The sequence below is a fragment of the Hippichthys cyanospilos genome, chromosome 1 (assembly GCF_059441005.1).
Source record: "Hippichthys cyanospilos isolate Australia breed blue-spotted pipefish chromosome 1, RoL_Hcya_1.0, whole genome shotgun sequence".
NCBI lineage: Eukaryota > Metazoa > Chordata > Actinopteri > Syngnathiformes > Syngnathidae > Hippichthys > Hippichthys cyanospilos.
In genome coordinates, this window is record NC_142369.1 from 6,773,390 (window position 1) to 6,794,221 (window position 20,832).

Sequence of the window (20,832 nt, forward strand, 5' to 3'; positions counted from 1 at the left end):
AAACTGGGAGAGGAAAAATGAAAATATAGAAAAATAGCCTCATTTTAACAAACATCGCAGTTGGTCACCATATCAGAATTTATTGTTGTGATATTGACCCAATAACTTAAAACAGTGGTCCTCAAAAATTTCAGCCAAGAACCCCCCAAACAAGCACAACCCATTTAAAAAAGAATTCTGGCCCATATGTGTCTTATTAAACTAAAATTTGGAGGGGTATTTTATTCAGCAACTTCAAAAGATAGATTTTGTTCTCTTTTTTTTTTAATTTCTAGTTAGTTTGCCAAAAATTATATCACTAATAACAACGTACATCCCTATAAAACTTTGAAAAAAATCTAAGCATAAACATTTATCAAAGGAGCCACTCTAACACAATTTAGCAATGGGTTGCAGCCTGTTCCCACTAATTTGCCCTTAACTTGAAAGGAAACATTAACTGTTTCGTTTATAGCAATAAAATGCATTAAATTAGACCTGCTGATATCTGCAGAAACCCTGTTAAAAATCCCATTAACCCCCCCCCCCCCCCACCCCGCTTGAATTAACAAGCCAATTGAAGTTTTAATCAGCATAAAGATCAAACAACAAATTTTTTTCTTCAAACTGCTCCCCAAAATAATATTTGATACTGCTTGCTTAGAGCTATCTTTCACAACAGTATTGATATTTGATTTTGCTACATTTAGCCCCTGAAACCAAAAAGTTTGCCCACAGTTGTCATTGCAGCTGAACAAGACCTTTTAACCGAGGGACACACCTTGTAATTAGTCTTTACAGTACATGTTCCGGCTTGTCCCAGTGAACAATTGTTACAGTAAAGCCAATGTTTCACATGACATTTTATCATAGAATGAATAGAATGAGTATCATAGAATGAATAGAGTGAGAATCAAAAGTGGAATACATATCGATAGCAGGCCATAAAAAAAATAGTCGTCGGACTCGTTTCAAAGTCATGTGACTCTAGCCCCCCACCTTTTACCAATTAATTTTTATCCCGCTGCCCCCCAGCAGTTCTGGTAGAAGTCTGTGCTCAACTGGCCATAATAGAACTGCTGCAAAAAGCTCAAAACAACGGCTACAAACTACACAGCAGTGAAGGAATGTTAAGTGTCACGCCACAAAGTGGCTTTGTTCCGATGGGAAGCTCGGCAGCATCCTTTCACAGCGCCTCCTCTCACCTTAATAATGACAGAGTCCTTTGCAACTACCACTTATTTCCAAGCAACTATTATATGGGTGCACAAACAGGACACTGTTATACAAGAAAAGCATCTTTTGATGACCTCATATCTTAAACTGTAAATACACAAATATATAAACACAAACAATGATTCCAAAACAAGTCATCATTGCAAACTCATCTTACAACATTACCCGTGAAAATAAATCACTTTGAAAAAAAATGCACATGCAGGCGCTGTAATTTCCACTAACAATCCAGGCTAAACTGAAGAAACAACAACAGAAGAAAACCAAAAAGTCACAAAAATAATATATACTCAATGTAATGTTCTCCATTCTGGGAAAAAACGTGCAATTAATTAATAATTAATACAAGAAGTCGTCAATGCACGCAATTACAATATGTGCTGTATGCAACTACAGTTATAGTATCTTAAAAAGGATTCAAGAAGCAAACTCAGGCATTTGGCAGAAAAAAAATAAAATAACTTGGCTAAAGTCTCCAGATGGAGACATGTCCTTACCTGTATGGCGCCTCCTCTTCTGCTCCATTATTCGTCCGGCCTGCTCTACCGCTCGACTCTACTACAGCATTTGCGTTGGGCCCAAGTGTCAAACTCCACCTCTAACAAGAGAAGGTGGAGAACCTGAGAGGCCATACTAAACTTAGAGTGTAAGGGGGTGGGGGGAAAAGGCATTGAACATGCATAGGTTAAATGTTTTGGGGCTTTTTTTTTTTTTAAATAGAGTTCCAATTAACATTTTGTTTTGAGAATTGCACTGCAATCAAATCAAATGCTCTGATATTGTGCATGAAATACAATCTTTTTTATAATGGATTTCTTTTTACTTTACATTTCATTGTTTTTTTTTCAGTCATTTTAGCAGTATAAAGTTGATGTTTTGCCCTTAATTAATTTAATTATTTATTATGTACAGCGGGGGTTTCCAGATTCAGTCATCGAGGGCCGCTATCCTGCATGTTTTCTCGGGTTCTTTCTCTGACACACCTGATTCAAATGATCGTGATTGTTATCAGGCTTCTGCTGAGCTTGCTGATGACCTGATCATTTAAAGCAGGTGTGTCGGGGGAAGAAACCTAGAAAACATGCAGGTTGCCAGCCTTTGAGGATCGGATTTACACCCCTGATGTACACATTTCGCCACTTGATGTCCACTGAAAATGACAACACAGGTGCTCAAGGCTCGGGAAACAACCAATCACGACTCACCTGTTTTCTGAGTTTGGAAATGTTTGACTGTAATGTATGGAAATTCCTAGGCTTCTTGAAGTGTACAATAGATCCTGCAAGTTATGATGGGATGGTTGACTGTTAGCCATTGTATGAAGAGAAAGGCTGTTGAACAAAATAAAGAAGCATGTTCTGAGGAACCATTAGTGATTTTATCAAATATTTACGAACATTACATTGACTACATTAGATGTCAATTTCAATCAACAGCCAATGGCAAAATGTGTGTTTTTAAAGGGTTTAAATGCATATAAAAAATAAGTCATCAAAAGATGTATAGACAATATGTTAACATTTTAACTGATAAAGCAAAATAACTTTAGAATCGATCTGACGAAGGATTATTTCTATGAATCTATATTAAATGCCAGTAATTCCAGTCATGATAAGGAAATTATTATTGCCTACTAACTACTCCAAGAAAAATGCAAGCAATTAAACATGATATCGGAGCTTTGTATAAAATAATGAATAGCATCAATTTCACTTTACCCTATCTTTGCCTGTTTGACAAAACGACTTTTGGTCGATCTTTTCAGTTTTCTGCTTTGCGCGATTTAAACACTGAAACAAATGAAAAATCACCAAAAGTTAGTGAGAGATCCTCAATAAAAAAAAAAAAAAAACACTCTACTTATTTTCAACTTACTGCAGCTAGTAGTGTCTGCATGCTTTATGGAACCACTACAAGGATGGCCTTCATTTTGTAAGAGTTTGTAAGAAAACAAATTGAAAGCGCGTCTGTTCTAAATGCACACTAGGAAAACAAATACGCAAAAGAAGTAGTTTGATCAAGTGCTGTTTCCGTACAATTTTCGCTTCAGATTACTTCCGCATCCAGTTTGGGTAACCGCGACGTCAAACGCCGATTTTCGTGACGAGGTACAGTCAGACACACATCACTACCTGTTTGGCGTTATTTGCCACCGAAGGCACACACCCAACTTTGTGGTGTAAAACATTGTTTACTTTAAAAGGCGATAACGAACTAGTTTGAGTCTTAAACCACAGTGGGGCTGCCCTCCTGCAGCCCGAATTATATAACTCACTTGGCAGTAAAAAGAACTTTGTACGCTTTCGGCTAGAGGAATTAATAATGCACAACAAAAAAAAAGGCACAACAAAACTGTTGTTTTCATTTCATCAAATTATAAAATGTGACTAACAAAGTGGCTAATGCTAACCAGTGGGCCATGATGCAGACTTCAGACTTTGACACTAGGGTCTGGGCACATATACAGGTCAACATTATACAAACCATGAATTGGCGTGCTGCGGGGTCAAAAAGGAGTAAAATAACTATTAGGGATATAATTTAACGTCAAAGGTCAAGTAACAGTCCTGACTCACCCTAATTGTTAAAATGATTCATAAAAAAAATCCAACAAAGACCAACAATACCAAAACGTTTTTTTCTTTGTAGCATTGCGTCATTTGTTACGTCATAAATGGGCGTGGCAATGATCAAGTCTTGATCGCAAAAACTTGCTGAAATACTTATGTGTACACAAATACTGTGACAAAGTACACTTTAAGTACTTATACTTAATTACACTACTTGAGTGGATTTTTCATAAATTTGTACTAATTATCAAACTCTTAATTCCTGCAATGAAAACAATCTACAAAACAAATATGGCTTTGCAGCTAGTCAAGTGGCTTCATGTTTTTAAACTGCCTTCTAGACAAAATGAAAGCAATGGTTTGCATTCTCATTTTACTTTAGATTTGGACAAACGTAACGGGTGAGGATGGCCGGAACTGCCACTAATCCATTCCAACGTATCGTCGAGCCTCTGGATCCGCAAGTTGCAAATCAGCTGTTTTATAATCTCTCCAAACTTGAAGATCCCAGATATGGTAAGAGACCATCTGTTGCTATGAAATGTGTCCACATCAAACACTTACAAAAAAAAAAAAAGTTTGTGAAATTGGGCTTTCGGGTGAAATTTCTGGATAAACCCAAACTACATGACAAAATCAACTTTATTCATTGCTGCATTGAAAGTGCTGCTTCGCGTGACGTAAAAATAAAATTTGCCCATCAAAGTGTTTTGACAAAGACTTTTTATATAGTGTGACATAGAACTGACTTATTCGCATGGCAAATAAAGGAAATACTTGCTTTCCTAAGATGGAAGGTGCAAAAACAATGAAAACAGCAGGGGCCGCAAAATTGAACCCTGTGGAACACCATATGACATTGGGGCAGAGCAAGATTGAACTAACCCAGACAAAATGACCAGTAACTAACACATCGTTGATCCCACACAAGGATCTTAAATTCACAATTCTGTTCTGTCTTTTAGACAGCTTGCCGTTCTCCATTCGGGTTCTCTTGGAGTCTGCTGTCAGGAACTGTGATGGCTTTCTGGTGAAGCAGTCTGATGTGGAAAATATCCTCAATTGGAAACAAACCCAGACGCAGACAGTGGAGATCCCCTTCATGCCGGCACGCGTCATCCTGCAGGACTTCACGTATGCCAGCGCTACTATTTTTTCAATTAGTGGACCCATTACTGACTGGTGTGGTTCATTTGCGCCCAATCTCTTTCTTTCATTTTTCTTCACAGCGGCGTACCTGCCGTGGTGGATTTTGCCGCCATGCGTGATGCGGTGCTAAAACTGGGCGGAGACCCTGAGAAAATCAATCCCGTTTGCCCAGCTGACCTGGTCATCGATCATTCTGTCCAAGTGGACTTTAACAAAAAGTAAGATTGTCAAAAAAAAAGTGCTTGCAGCTTTTAAATGTTCCATTAATCCAATCATCTGTTTTTTGAAGGTCTGACAGTCTCCAGAAAAATCAAAACTTGGAATTTGAGCGCAATAGAGAAAGATTCCAGTTCCTTAAGGTGCTAACAAGTGGTCACTGTCAATTGACAAACGCCTCTCACACTCTGAAAATATGCTAAAAATCTTTTTCCTTTTTTTTAGTGGGGGTCCAAAGCTTTCAGGAACATGCGTATCATTCCACCTGGTTCAGGAATTGTCCACCAGGTCAACTTGGAATATTTGGCCCGAGTGGTGTTTAACCACGAAGGGTTTTTCTACCCTGACAGCCTGGTGGGCACAGATTCCCATACCACGATGATTGATGGCCTCGGTGTTCTGGGATGGGGTAAGTCTTAGTTTGTGTTCAACTTTATATGCACCCAATCACATTCAAATTCAGACGGGGTTTCATTTTGTAACATTTATGAGCAAAAAGTGGAGCCCTAGGTGAGATTTCATATGGGACCCGCCCCCTTCATGTATGATTTACATATGCTTACATGTTTGGAAAAAAAAAATGCAGTTATACATTTGAAGTTGTTGTTTTAAAGTTATTTCAATGCAGATTTCCTAATTCACTGTTCAAAATAAGTAATACTGAAAATGAGTAAAGACGTATAAATACATCTTTGGGATTGAATGAGGTCATAATTCTTTGAATCGAATCGAATGTCAATTTTCAGCTGATTTTTGGCGCCCCCTAGAATCTTTCCTAATTCTCTCATTCTTACGAGGGGATTGATTTAGTTTTAATGCCATTCTACCTTTGCATAGGTGTGGGTGGCATTGAAGCAGAAGCAGTGATGCTGGGTCAACCAATCAGCATGGTTCTTCCTGAGGTGATCGGATACAAGATGTACGGGAGCCCGGACAAGTTCATTACCTCCACTGACATTGTTCTCACCGTCACCAAGGTAAATGACTCCATTTTCATGGAGCGATTATAAAGCTTTGTATTAAACACCATCTGTATCACCCTCTTTTTTTTTTTTTTTCCCCCAGCACCTCCGTCAAGTGGGCGTCGTGGGAAAGTTTGTGGAGTTTTTCGGGCCCAGCGTGGCTCAGCTTTCCATTGCCGACAGAGCCACCATCTCCAACATGTGTCCGGAATACGGAGCGACCGCAGCTTTTTTTCCGGTGGATGATGTCAGCATTGAATACCTCAAGCAGACCGGTGAGTGACTCTCCAATCATGGCTGCGGAATGAATTTGCCTATGTGTATAGTTTATTTTGTCTTAAATCAGGGCGAGAGGCACAAAAGCTGGCTTACATTACAAAGTACCTGAAGGCCGTGTCCATGTTTCGGGACTACAGCGACGTCTCCCAGAATCCAGATTTTAGTCAGGTCTGTTCTAATATCATGTATCGCACACCACAAGGGAAAAAATAATGAACAACATTGTGTTAATAACATCATGTGTCTTATGAAGGTTGTAGAGTTAGACCTCAGTACTGTGGTTCCATGCTGTAGTGGCCCTAAAAGACCTCAGGACAGAATTCCTCTTTCAGACATGAAGAAAGACTTTGAAAGCTGTCTAGGTGCGAAGGTGAGGTTTTTTTTTTTTTTTTTTTAATAATTTCTTTGCTTTTTTAGAGCAGTGGTGTCCAAAATCTGGCCTAGTGTAATAATTAAATTTCAGTACGGCCTGAATCAAAAGATAGCTGGCCCACTCTGTTATGTATTTTACAAGAATTAATATACAGTGGGCCCCTGGTTTACAAGATGAATCCGTTCCACGGTTGGGATCGTAACGCAAATTCGCCGAAGGGTGGGCAATCCAAACCTATGTTAATCAGCTAATGCGTGTAAAACCCGAGGTAAAAGCATAAAAATTGTCCATACATGTTAAAAATTTGTATCAAAAAAGTATGGTAAGTGCTACTTATCTATAATATACATGCATACAATTCATCAATAAAAAAATATATAAAGTATTTATTTACCTTCAAGTGATGAGCTTGTTATGGCCAAATTCACTAGTGAGGGTAGCCTAGGCTAGACTAGCTTAACTTTCTTCGTATTTCTTGATTATCTCCATCTTCGTTTCCATATAAATCATCATCTTCTCTCTAGCAATCTTGGGACCAATGGCTGACTTATTGAAGTTTGTATTAAGCACTAAAATGCATAATAAATACCATATTCAAAGCACTCTCAAATGAGATCAAGTCTTTAGGCAGCCATCTTTGTCCCCCGACCAATAGCAGACCAGCATCTTTGTGACGTCGACCAATAGTAGACCAGTATCTCAGGGAGTTGTTACACCGGCCAATAGCAGACCAGCATTGCAGTGACATAAGCAGTGACGCGTGTAGTGACGTATTAGCGCGTTGCCCCTAGTAGACGCGCGCTCACACTGACCGCCATGTTTGAGGTGTCGTAAGGCGAAAAAAATGGCGTAAAGAGGGGACAGAAAAAACGTCACGACCCACGTCATTAGGTGAAAAAAAAATGTAAGGCAAGGACGTCGTAAACCGGGGGTCCACTGTATTTGAGCAGTTTTATGCACAAATAAATGCACATTTCTTATTATTTTTACCTAAAATCCAGCAAGGTTTTAAAGGCTTCGCCATAGCTCCGGATTCTCAGAGTGCAACAGTCCCCTTCCAGTTTGATGGAAAAGAGTACACGTTAAGCCACGGCTCAGTGGTGATTGCAGCCATCACCAGTTGCACAAATACCAGCAACCCGTCCGTCATGCTCGGAGCTGGTGGGTCATGTGGTTTTCATTTTTGGATTTCCCTCATACGTCTGGATTATTCATTGCAGTTTTCTTGCAGGACTCCTTGCTAAAAAGGCAATCGAGAATGGATTAAGTGTGAAGCCCTACATCAAGACTAGCCTTTCACCTGGCAGCGGAGTGGTGACCTATTACCTAAAGGAGAGTGGTGTTATGAACTATCTCTCTCAATTAGGGTAAGATGATAAACAATTATGCATACAAGGTGCTAGGGCTGAACAAGTTATTGTTTTGGGACCGAAATTGCAATCTTAGTTGATGTAATTTTGGGATCGTCAGGCTGTGTTTAAAATAAAACAATGGCTTACATTAGCAATTTAAGGCCATTTAGCTATACATTCTCACTTTCAAAACCGTATATCTTGTGTAACAATAGCATCTAAAATTATTTCATAAATAAAATAGAAATGTAGTTTTACATACACTGTTATACATTATTACATATATGTAAGTAGTATGGAAGGTATGGGTTTAATTAAACATTTTCAAAAACTTTTAAAAGGACTGCCTAACTCACAAAATGTCTTTAGTGTCTTGAATATTATGTTATCGTATTATGGTAATATATTTTAATGTTTTGATGTTGTGATGCTATTTTCATGTCATGGTTTTAAGTGTTATTGTACATTGTGATGTAGAACTGAAGCTTGATTTGGGGGGAAAAAATCAAAGCAATATAAATTGTATTAGCATCACATGCATCACTCTCCTTTTTTTTTTCCTCTTTTTTTTCAAGCTTTGAGGTTGTCGGCTACGGTTGCATGACATGCATAGGCAACAGTGGACCCCTCCCAGAACCAGTGGTTGAGGCCATCACCCAGGTATGTCTAAATACAGTAGGGCTTTGTCGTGTTAATGGTGGCAATATGTTCCACGTCCATCCGCATACAATGGACGCGTATCCTCCACATTACGGTGGAAAATTTGTATATACCAAATAGGAACATTGATAATTCTGTGTGTATTTTTTGCTTTTCAGGGAGATTTGGTCGCTGCAGGTGTCCTGTCGGGAAATCGAAACTTTGAAGGTCGCGTTCACCCCAATACAAGAGCCAACTACCTTGCCTCGCCGCCGCTTGTAATTGCTTATGCCATAGCTGGGACTGTAAAGATTGACTTTGAGACAGAACCTATAGGTGAGTAACGTGGGAAGTTGTAAAACATGATTTGACATCATTGAAAATGATTCAATGTCTCTGATTGTCTGGCTTTCAATATGTATTAAATCATTTTTTTGCGGATGACAATAAACCCAAGAAGGGAATACAGCATATTGGAACGTCTGGAATATAGAGACCAAGACATGACTTAAGGAGTAAAAAAAAAACAAAACAAAAACGATGGCCAGCTATGGCCCTTCACACATTGGCCAAAAATGATTGGCCAAATAATTAAATAATATAAATTAATAATAACAAAAAATCATAAAATACTTAGAGCAACATAAATTATATTATTATGTGGTAAACATGACACTCATTCAACTCCTAGTAAGGCAAACATTTGACAAAAATTTATGTCTCCATAATTGCGCCACACAATGCATTCTGTGAATTTTTTATTTTTTTTTGGCAATTTATTTTCTGTTGATCCCTGCTATTCGTGGGAAATTGGTACCAAGCCGACCCGTGAATTGTGAAAATATGGTTGTCATTGATACCTATTGAAATGCATTGAGAGTAAAAAAAAGTGATGCTTTATTTGTTTTATTTTTAAAATGAATCAGTATTAAAAAAAAATTGCCAAGTATCAGACTGAAAAATCCATAAATGGGATCTAAAAACATTACAAATTTTAGCAATATGAACATAAAATACATACTATGTTTTAATAAGTATAGATATGAATGAATGTGGAATGGATACAGCTTTTTTTTAAATGACACCTATTTTTGTCTTTATTTTAGCCATTAATTCTGATGGTCGAGAAGTCTTTTTGAGGGACATCTGGCCCACGCGGGAGGAGATCCAGCGAGAAGAGACAAAGTTTGTCATTCCGTCAATGTTTAGAGAAGTCTACGAGAAAATTGAGGTGCATTCCGTATTCAAGACGGAATTTGAAGGAAGACTTATTATGAAGAAATGTTGCTAATGGGTTGCAGAAAGTGAATGAACGCTGGAACTCTCTGGTGGCGCCTTTGGACAAACTGTATCCCTGGGATGCGACGTCAACTTACATCAAGTCCCCGCCTTTCTTTGATGGTTTGGTAAATAATTATTTTTTTGTGTCAGAAATGTTATCAGCTTGCATAGAAGAGATTGAGGCCAAGACATTATTTTTTTGAGAATGAGCATTTGCAATTTCTGAGTTTTTCCAATTCCTCGTCTCTGATTCAGACCATGCAGTTAAATCCTCCTCGGTCCATAGACGGTGCCTACGTGCTGCTCAACTTGGGTGACTCGGTGACTACAGACCACATTTCCCCTGCTGGGAACATTACAAGAAGCAGCCCCGCGGCACGGTACCTCTCAAGCAGAGGGTGAGAGACCTCAATGATAAGATGTGGACATATTTTCAAATTAACATATTTTTAAGGCACACCAGAGTTTAAGCAGTACCAACAAAACATTTTTAGAAACTATATTTCTGTCATGTATAAGATGCACCAGACTATAAATGGCAGATTGTAACATCAGATATTCACACAGAAATATGATCCCTGGAAGTTTCTTCAGTTTTTTTTTTTAAAGCCTTTTTAAACTAAATTTCCAGCAACTCCATGTCTTCAACACAAACTGAACACGCCTGCATGTTTATAAATAAGAACAGCAGCAACATATTGTCAACATAACACAACACACCCGGATTGTTAGATTACTGCACCAACACAACAGTCGCATGCACGATTGTGTCTACTAATGGCAAGTGCCCCCTGGTGGCTAGTAAATTAGCAGTTCAAACTCAAAATCAACATTTAGGTAGCATTTTTTCTGTCTCCATTTGTTTTCTGGGAGATTGCCCTCTGGTGGCTAGTAAAAAAAAAAAAAAAAAACAGCAGATAAGCTGCAGGGTTCAATGCGTGAGAAAAAAAAAGCAGTAGTCCGAAATTTTTGGGATGTGATGCTCTGACTCATCAATAATATACTATACTACTATTTAATGCCTTTGTTTTTGTTTGCTCATTTTGTTTTTTTACATAATGATAGCGTAACCCCACGTGACTTCAACTCTTATGGCTCCCGTCGAGGCAACGACGCCGTCATGGCTCGGGGGACGTTTGCCAACATCCGCCTGTTCAACAAATTCCTCAACAAGCAGGCACCACAAACCATTTACCTACCAACTGGGGAAGTGGTAAGTACGTTAACAGCTGTCAACTCAAACACCGTGACCCTCTTCATCCGTACAAAATCTGTATTGGAAATCCCCCTGAGACACATTCTATTCATATGCGTCCACAGTTGTGTCCATTTTGTCTCAGCAAATGAAATTGAATCCCACCCAAACACCTTGGAAAGACCATGATGTCCTCTAATGAGCTAATTAGGATAGAAGGACGAAAGAGTAAAAAAAAAAAATTGTATCTTTTTAAGTCATTTGTTCTGTTTTGTCTAGATGGACGTTTTTGACGCTGCGGAGCGATACAACCAGTCAGGAGTCCCTCTACTGATTCTTGCCGGGAAGGAGTATGGTTCTGGCAGCTCGAGAGACTGGGCGGCAAAAGGTCCATTATTACTGGTAAGAATTCCTTAGCTTATTAATGTTTCATATTTGGTGCTTCCCAGCCACAAAATATGTTGGAAGAGATGATCATCATCTATCACAGTAACATTTTTTTCAATGATATACCTGATGTCCTATGATTTTTTTTTTTCAGCCAAGTAATGTTGTGATTCATTGTCATCACTGTTATTGTTATGATCTTTAGCATTGTTTTATATAGCTGTACACATTTAGAAATTAAGAAAAATTGAGGTGTAAGATTTATTAAGTCTAGACTTCTTCCCACTCCCTTTTGAGCATGGAGAACTTTTGTCATGAGTGCTTTGCTTTTTTCTATTTATTTTGTTGTCGTTTTTATTGTTGTTATTGTATTAATGTTGTTATTTCACAAGGTTTTTTTTTTTCCTTCATGTTCAAGTAAGCACAGTCATAAGCACTGCCTAACCAGAACAAAGGCATTCATGTCAGAACTATTCAATTTTGGAACTCATTTTAGTGGGATCTCTCGGCCCATTTTTATTTTAGAAGCTCCAGAAGAGTGGTCCTTTAACGTCATTTGTTTCATATCAGGCTCATCTTCTGAAAAATTGTGTCACTCATGACATTGCGCATCCGTATAAAACTTAACAAAATCGAAAACAACATCTTGCAAATGAGTCATCATAAAACATTTTAGCAAAAAGTTGATTCATGTTTCAATTAATTTTCTCTTAGCTTGAAAATAATGTACTGTTCCTGTCATGGTATTAAGAAGTAATAATTTAGATTTGTTGAAACCTACGGAAACTCTGTTTTATTTTCACACTCCAATTTATTCATAAATATTGTATCATTGACAGCAATGCATAATGAAAAGCAGGAGAATTTCATGGACTCTCTCCTACTGTGATTGAGCATTTTCTGTGCCTTTTCCAAGGGTATCAAGGTCGTTCTCGCCGAGAGCTATGAGCGGATCCATCGGAGCAATCTGGTGGGGATGGGAATCATCCCGCTGGAGTATTTACCAGGAGACAATGCTGAAAGTCTGGGCTTGACGGGAAGAGAGCGCTACCTTATCACCATACCCGATAACATCACCACCAGGATGATTGTTGAAGTGACGGTAGGCTGGCGGGGTCTCGGAAGGCGCGCATTTCATTACAGTATACTGCATAACGTCTTCTCTTGTGTTTTTCCCCTTCAGCTCGACACAGGAAAAACGTTTAGTGTACGGATGAGGTTCGATACAGATGTGGAACTGGCCTATTTTCACCATGGGGGCATCTTGAACTACATGATTCGCAAGATGTCTGAAAATTAATATCAAAGATCCATAGTTGTCAATATAAAATTCCACGAAACATTCCTATTGTATTATTTGTAGAATTCTAAAATGACAACTGTTTTCCTGCATAGATTTATTTTGCCTCCTGTCACTGCTTTTTTGTCAGGGTTGCTGCCTTCATTTTTCTTATATTTACATATCTACATGCTGTATATGTTGTCATGGGGGAATGATTAAGACTTTGTAACTGATGATATAACAATACAAATTTGTGCAATAATATTGCTTTGCTATGCAACACGTTTAAGTAGATCAAAGGAGATGTGTATGATTTGAATTAAATGGACACATGTATGCATCTTGGACGGCTTTTTACTCTGTCGCATGTCTTTTAACTTTACAACATCATACTTTATATCTGAGTTTCTATAATTACAGTATTATACCAAATTTACATGGAGAAAAAATATGTAACGCTCAAAGTATCAATATAACGACCTACATAAAAATAGGCCAGTTAGTGAAAAAAAAAAATTGCATGTTATATTATTGTATGCAACTATACAGTTGTGCTCCGTTTTAACATTAACAATATACAGAATTGAAAATTTACAAAAATCTGAAGGTTCAATCAAAAATCTGTCGGACACAAATGTTTAATTGCGGATAATAATATACAGCCGTGCAGTATTTTAAAATAAATACTAAATACAATACATTAAAGAAAAACTTTTATGGCACTTCCGATATACAGTACAATACATTATTACTTCGTCTCTAGTCTCTCGTGAACGGAAGTAACCGCCCATCGTGCGTGACGTAATTTCCGATGGAGTGGTTAGGGGAAAAACAAAAATACCCAAGCTAGCTAGCAAGGAATTTTAGATGAGCGTCTAAAGTAAAATAAATCGCAAACAAAACGAAACCATGGTATAACGAACGAGGGTGACATTTTTTTTCCTGCGAAATGAATTTACGTGGACTCTTTCAGGATTTTAATCCCAGGTAATGGACGAGCGAGAAGTTTGCCTTGCCGAATCGCGTTAGCTGGATGTCATAACGTCACCGTGTCAACAATTGAAACAATTATACTTCGATTAGAACTTATTTGGCTGTAAGGTTAAAAATGTGAAAGTGAGAAAAACCCTTTAGGGTCGGCAAAAGTGTTAAATATACTGCACGAACAGTATTAAACGTAGCGATTTATTTTCATTTTTATGTATTGAAGCTTGTTAACACGCTAACTTGTTCTTCAGGAATGATGAGGATTTAATCATTATCTTGCTCACTTAACAAGCGTCGTTCATTATTCTATTTATTTCTTTGATGTTTTCACATAAATCATGGTCCTACCTGGAGGTATCAGAGTTCAGTGGCTGCTTGTCATACCACCCTTGTCTTGCTTTTCACCACTGACTCTGTTCATTATAGTAGATCAATTTCAAATCCAGATGCCGTTTACTGACAAGTTGATGTGATCCATGTGTCCTCCTATCCCCCCGCAGCAAATTCCTGATCTACTTGTGCCTACTGCTCTTCTCCGTTTTGCTGTCCTTGAGACTGGATGGAGTTATCCAGTGGAGCTACTGGGCCGTGTTCACACCAATATGGCTGTGGAAGCTGCTGGTCATCATCGGCGCGTCGGTGGGCACTGGAGTTTGGGCACACAACCCTCAGTACAGGTACGAAAATATCATAGTAATACATTTACGGTGCAAAACTGTCCTTTTTAAATTTGAATAACCAGAAACAGCATTTCCTCTTTGAGCACAATTAATTTTGTTTTTAGACTGTCAGAGAAATCTATAAAGAAGACTAAGACAAGCCCAGATTGTAAACTAGTAACTCATACCAGCCGAGATTGACTTTTCTTGCTAGCAAGGGACAACTAAGCTCCCACTCTCATGTTCGCTTCAGAGCTGCCAAAGCTCAGCCGCCCCGCTTGCTTTTTTTATTCAACAAAGCATTACACAATACAAGACACCACAAAAATCCCAACTGCTGATAGTCAGGCATCGCTGATGTAATCCAACAGCAGGGGCAAAGTTCCAGTTCACACTTTTCTGTTTCAACAGCCCTATCTAAAGAATGGCGTGAGACGGACAAGGACTTCATAGTTGGATTGTAATCCAAAAGATAAATACATATTGATAACAATTTAATGTATGATTTATTTCATATAGACAAATCATAGAATTTTTGGTCGAACTTGTACCTGTTGGTATCTTTTTTTATATTTTTTTAAAAGGGCAGTTAGCAGTATTCAAAAAGCGGGGCATTTGTGTATGCGGTGTTCCTTTTGCCTTGCTCTCTCCCTCCTTCATGTGTAACTGCTCCTGCCTTCCCTTTCTTTTCACTGATATTAAAAACTTAAGTTAATTGCGGGCACCTTACTTAAGAGGTGGTTCGTTGTCTCAATTCGATTCTAGGCTATACTGTAAATATAGTCAATTGAGCCATTAGTTTATCAGGCAATGTTTATTTTATAGCTTCCGAACATATTTTTTTAATTTGATCTGTCTGACATTTTCATACCTATGTTTTAGTTTAATGTAGAAGCATTTCTATTCTTTGAATGCATTGGTTAAGAGAACTGGTTTTATTTTAAGGCCTGTTTCCATCAAAGTTAACTTTAATTGACAAAAGCCCTACTTCCAGGGAGATATCTACTCCTATCTAGTTGCTTTTTCTGGTACATACTGAATTGTGGTTTAAAAGAAAAAAATGGGCAGTAGCCTGGTGACAAAATCTGACATAAATACTTTAGAGGCCAATGATTAGTCCGAGACAGACAAACTACCCGGGAAAACCATCCACCAGTAATGACGAAAGACAGAGAAGACAACGAATTTAAAAACCTTCACCTCCACAACCTTACTTTGATGGACTTGAAGTCAATATCATCTTCTGGTTAATGCAATAGTATTCCAAAACAGCCATAAATCTAGCACCAGGTACAATAATTCTTCCGCGCTCTCCATTTTTATTTATTTTTTTAATTGTGTACAGTGCACGTTTGCTCCTTCGCTGTTAACATGACATCACTGCTGAGGTAAGGAGGGTTGTGACAGTGGAGATGCAATGTCCTTTAGTGTACTGGTAGAGCTGAGTAGTGTTGCATAGAGCAGGATAAATACCATCGGTGAAAAAATGGCTTTACGGTCACTTAACTTTGCGTAAAATGACTCAAATTCCATAAATTGAATCAACTTAAAAGTACTGTAGACTTTTCATCTTTTAGACCATATTACACCAAATATTATTGATACCTTTTCAGTCATGGCTTCATTTTAAATAGGATTATATTCCTTGGGCAATGTGCATAGGAAAACAAGATGTAGCGAAGTCTTCTTGTGATATTTAATTTAAAATATATCATACTTTAATTTTCGATGTAGTGAGGACTCAAGTTATGTGACCAGGGCGTGATGTGTCGTTGTCCTTCTCCACCAGGGCTGAAGGCGAGACATGCGTGGAGTTCAAGGCCATGCTGATCGCAGTGGGCCTTCATGTCCTCTTATTGATGTTCGAGGTGTTGGTTTGCGACCGCGTGGCCAGGGGAAGCGGTAACTACTTCTGGCTGCTGGTCTTCATGCCGCTTTTCTTCGTCTCCCCCGTCTCCGTGGCGGCTTGCGTCTGGGGCTTCAGACACGACCGCTCCCTGGAGGTGAGACATGTTTTATCATGGCGCGCCCACCCACTGTCATGTAGGGTGAAAAATTAACGCCGCTTTTTATTTGACTCAGCTGGAGGTGTTCTGTTCGGTAAATATTCTCCAGTTCATCTTCATCGCTCTGAGGCTTGACAGGATCATCAACTGGCCTTGGCTGGTGAGGGACACTCAGTCGGATTTTTAATTTAAAGTGAACAAATAATACTCCAGGGCCACTTTGAATCCTTCCTTTTATATTATGTGCTCAAAATACAGTAATAATTATATTAGCACTAGTAAATGTATCATAAAACAAAGAAGGTATTTTTTATTTACATTTCCTTAAAAAATAGTAAATAAAATCCCCACCTCATTTTGTACCTTTTAAAAACATTTGTAAGCTAAATTGCTCAAATGTAAACAGTTAAACATTTTGTACATGAATATTACTGTCTAATGCCGCGCCTTCTGATGTATGCTACTTGTATACTACAATACTTTTATGTAGACACAACTGAAGACGACAATTACTCACAATTACTTTAATAAACGGTTAACCTTTTGAATATTTTATCTATTAATTGATGAATTTAACACAAATGCAAGTTTTAATTTCTATTCATATATTTAAAAAATGGCTAATGAATCAAATTGACAGAATGAGCAAAATATATATTCAGTAATAAATCAATTCAATTACTATTTGGGTACAACAATGCAGATTTCCAAATCTGGACCTGAAGGTTCGTTATGCTCCATGTTTTTGATGATTCTGTCCTCAAACACACCTGATGTGTATTTTTAGTTCTATATTTAACAGTAGAACTTTTAAAATGTGCCCTTTATTAACTCTGTAAGCATGAGTCGTTTCATTTGACATAATTTCAAGTTGAAATAATCCATTTTTGTTTGTTGTAAAAGGTCAAACTGACCCGTGTTTTAAAAGAAGCATTTTTGTTGAGACACTAAACATGAAAAACAACGTACTTGTACATAGGCATTGATTCTTTTGCATACCACTAGAGGGAGCCACCGCTAGATGCTAACCGGTCTGTTGATGGCGGTGTACGCAGGTGGTGTGCGTGCCCCTTTGGATCCTCATGTCCTTCCTGTGCCTCGTCGTCCTCTACTACATCATCTGGTCGGTCCTTTTCCTCCGCTCCATCGACATCATCGCAGAGCAGCGGCGGACTCACATCACCATGGCCATCAGCTGGATGACCATCGTGGTTCCGCTGCTCACCTTTGAGGTGAGGCTCCGCCGGCGCTTACCCTGCTTCGGCCCGCAACGCTGACGTCGGCGACGTTTCCTCTCCCCCAGATCCTACTGGTGCACAAGCTGGACGGCCACAACAGCCTGAGCTACGTGTGCGTGTTCGTGCCGCTGTGGCTCTCGCTCCTCACGCTTATGGTCACCACCTTTGGCCAGAAAGGCGGAAATCACTGTGAGTAGAAATCGAAAGCATACATTTGTATGTTTTTTGCCGCTTGAGTCATATTGCACAAGCACAATATTAATAGATGTTGAGTTTGGGTTGACTTCCTGTTTAAGTGAACTAGAGGTGCAAAACTCTGTCGATTAATCGACAACTAATTGCTTATCAAATTAATCAAAATCTCTTTTGATGACTGGACAACATGTTTAAAAAAAATTAAAAAAAATCAGCGATGCAAGTACTGTTTTTTTCTGTTATTTCTGAATTTGCCCTTGTTTTTTCAATAACACATGTTTTTCATAGTAGTCTTTAGTCCTTAGTCTTTAGGGCTGTACGATTATGGCCGAAATAATAACCACAATTATTTTGGTCAATACTGAAATCACAAATTATTCATCATGTTTGGTCAGACGTGTCTATTTATTGCCCTTTTTTTAAACAAGCAGTATCCAAACAAGGCTTCTAGGCGTGATATTTACAAAAAATAATAATAAACGGTTTACTTTTAAGCAAATTTGAATCAGTTAGCAAATTTTTTCCAGTTTTTGAGGAACTTCACGCCATTTCACACTGGTAAATAATATATTAGGGTGCAAAACAAAAAAAAGATGCTTTTGTCACGCAAACATGCAGGAAACATTGCCCCCTCGTGGTAGTGCTTGATTTGACTTGTAATAAAAAGAAATTGCTTGACTTTTTAAATGTTAATATTGCCACGGATCAGCTTAGATAATCATCAATATCGTGATTGCGATTAAAACTTGATAAATTGTGCAGCCCCTAGTCTTGAGTGATATTTATGAATGAAAGCTTAGGTTCAGCATCAAGTGGAATCTTCTTTCTGCAACGCCATAGCTATAAAGTACGCCACATGGTAAAATCCATATTGTGCAAGCTTTTATGGATAAAATAATACCTTTTCAAATGTTGCTTTTACTTTGAAAAATAACACGCAACATTTTTAACAAAAAATGGCTGTTAACCTTTCTTCCACCTCTGTGTCTTCCTAGGGTGGTTTGGCATCCGCAAGGACTTCTGCCACTTCCTGCTGGAGCTCCTCCCCTTCCTGCGAGAATACGGCAACGTTTCTTACGACCTCCAACGCAGCGATGACCCCGAGGCCGTGGAGGACCCGCCCGTACCCGAGCCGCCGCCCAAAATCGCCCCCATGTTCCACAAAAAAACAGGCGTGGTGATCACGCAGAGTCCCGGCAAATACTTTGTCCCGCCGCCCAAACTCTGCATCGATTTGCCCGACTAAACGGGCGCGGACTCAGCAAATAGAGCCGCCGTCGTTTGAACTGAGCACAAATCCTGCGGCGTCTTTTTCACCACAAGGAGGTGATTATTTGGGACTACAAAATGGAAGCTGCCTCACCTCTGTGATGGGACCAGCCAAGATGCTCGCTTTGTTCCGGCCTCTCGGCGAGGACTTTAAAAGTCGGCATCTCGTTGTCTTTGCTTGCGATTTGGACTCCACCCTCCCGTTACTCCGACGAGTCCAATAATCGTTCGTTTCACATACAGCATTTGCAGAAAGTTTGAGTTCATTTCAGACGCTTACGGACAATTGGATTACTTTATGGGTTTTCCTCACACAAACGTAACAAGAGGGTTAATCGCGCACTGATCGAAATGTTTTGGGTAAAAAATGCACTTAATAGTCGAGAGAGCCTCCCTTTTCCCGTTGATTGTAAATAAATGAATATGTCTCAATAGGGACCAGAGCAAGCGATCCACTTTCAAGTTGATTTGTAGAAACAAGCTGCCCAGTTGTATTCGACACCTTCCCCATCGTTCCTGACTGTTTGTGACCACCAACTTTAAATGGTTTGGATGCAAATGTACATATGTGATCTGTTCGGCTACTTGACACATCAGCCGATATTCCTACAGCAAAATAAAACTACAACAAACAGCAATTTTTAGTGGTTGTAGTTTATTACTGTCAAAGGGGAATAATGTTAAACTCTAGACTGCGTAATAGAAAATCTAAGAGTTTTATTGTCATATTCATAGTAATACCGCACAATGAAATTCTTATTCTAGTCACTTCCCCGAGCAGACTACATTCCACAATCGAGTAAATAATAAAGTAGGCAATAAAAAAACATTAATAGGGCAATAAGAGCAGTAATAATGACATACTAATAAATGAATAGACATTCTAAGCGTAATATAGAGTATGTATTTAGCAGCTTTCCTGCACTGCAGGTTTTGTAAGGTGCATGCGTGCGTGCGGTAAAGTGACTGTTGTTGAGGCATAAGTACTCAGCATACCAATTTCATGATTTGTAGATTGTTTGAACAAAGAACCTTTCACTTAACGACAGGAAAACTCCCTGTGAAGATGGAATGAGAGAACCTTGACAGATAAGTAAGTTCAACATTAAAGCCTATCATTATTTTGCTTTCGCCTTTGGCCTTGTAGTTCCTCCTCCTCAAGTATCTTCCTTTATCTTTTTACATACACTCTCAAGATCACTCGACTCTTTTTGTCAGACTTGTCTACTTGGAGCGATAAATTGAAAGAAAAAAAACCGTTTTATTTTGCAGACTTTTTTTGATCTCGCCTAAATACTGAAAATTCCACATTTATTCGTCACTTGGTGGTCAGGGTTAGCATTCGGTTAGGAGACTAATTTTTCCTGGTGGGATTGCAAGTGTGAATCGTTGTTTTATTTTCTGTGTGGCCTTTTGCTAGGTGACAGATTTTAAATGGTGCTACGCAGTCCAGGACAGATCAACATTTTTTGATTACATGGAGAACTTGACAACAAGAATGAAATCATCTGAAGTGGGATGTGAAATAAAAGCAGTTAAAGGCGGAGAGTGAAAAAGCTAGCAGAAAACGTTACCAGA

At 38.7% G+C, this 20,832-nt stretch overlaps 2 protein-coding genes across 2 annotated transcripts; both read left to right on the forward strand.

Moving 5' to 3' along the window:
- The first annotated feature begins 3,263 nt into the window (after positions 1–3,263).
- Positions 3,264–13,240, forward strand: aco1 (aconitase 1, soluble). The gene is made up of 21 exons (XM_088432818.1): positions 3,264–3,323; positions 4,168–4,301; positions 4,751–4,919; positions 5,015–5,152; positions 5,224–5,293; positions 5,376–5,559; positions 5,988–6,127; positions 6,216–6,387; positions 6,459–6,559; positions 6,645–6,761; positions 7,766–7,925; positions 7,996–8,131; positions 8,692–8,776; positions 8,935–9,091; positions 9,862–9,986; positions 10,057–10,161; positions 10,292–10,434; positions 11,102–11,249; positions 11,511–11,633; positions 12,535–12,720; positions 12,802–13,240. The coding sequence occupies exons 2-21, from the start codon at positions 4,193–4,195 to the stop codon at positions 12,916–12,918; spliced, it is 2,685 nt and encodes an 894-aa protein (XP_088288944.1). The 5' UTR covers positions 3,264–3,323; positions 4,168–4,192; the 3' UTR covers positions 12,919–13,240.
- Positions 13,241–13,692: 452 nt separating this feature from the next.
- On the forward strand, positions 13,693–19,892 carry tmem185a (transmembrane protein 185A). The gene is made up of 7 exons (XM_088420169.1): positions 13,693–13,887; positions 14,388–14,564; positions 16,336–16,549; positions 16,629–16,712; positions 17,608–17,784; positions 17,856–17,979; positions 18,981–19,892. The coding sequence occupies exons 1-7, from the start codon at positions 13,850–13,852 to the stop codon at positions 19,229–19,231; spliced, it is 1,065 nt and encodes a 354-aa protein (XP_088276295.1). The 5' UTR covers positions 13,693–13,849; the 3' UTR covers positions 19,232–19,892.
- The last annotated feature ends 940 nt before the right edge of the window (positions 19,893–20,832 follow it).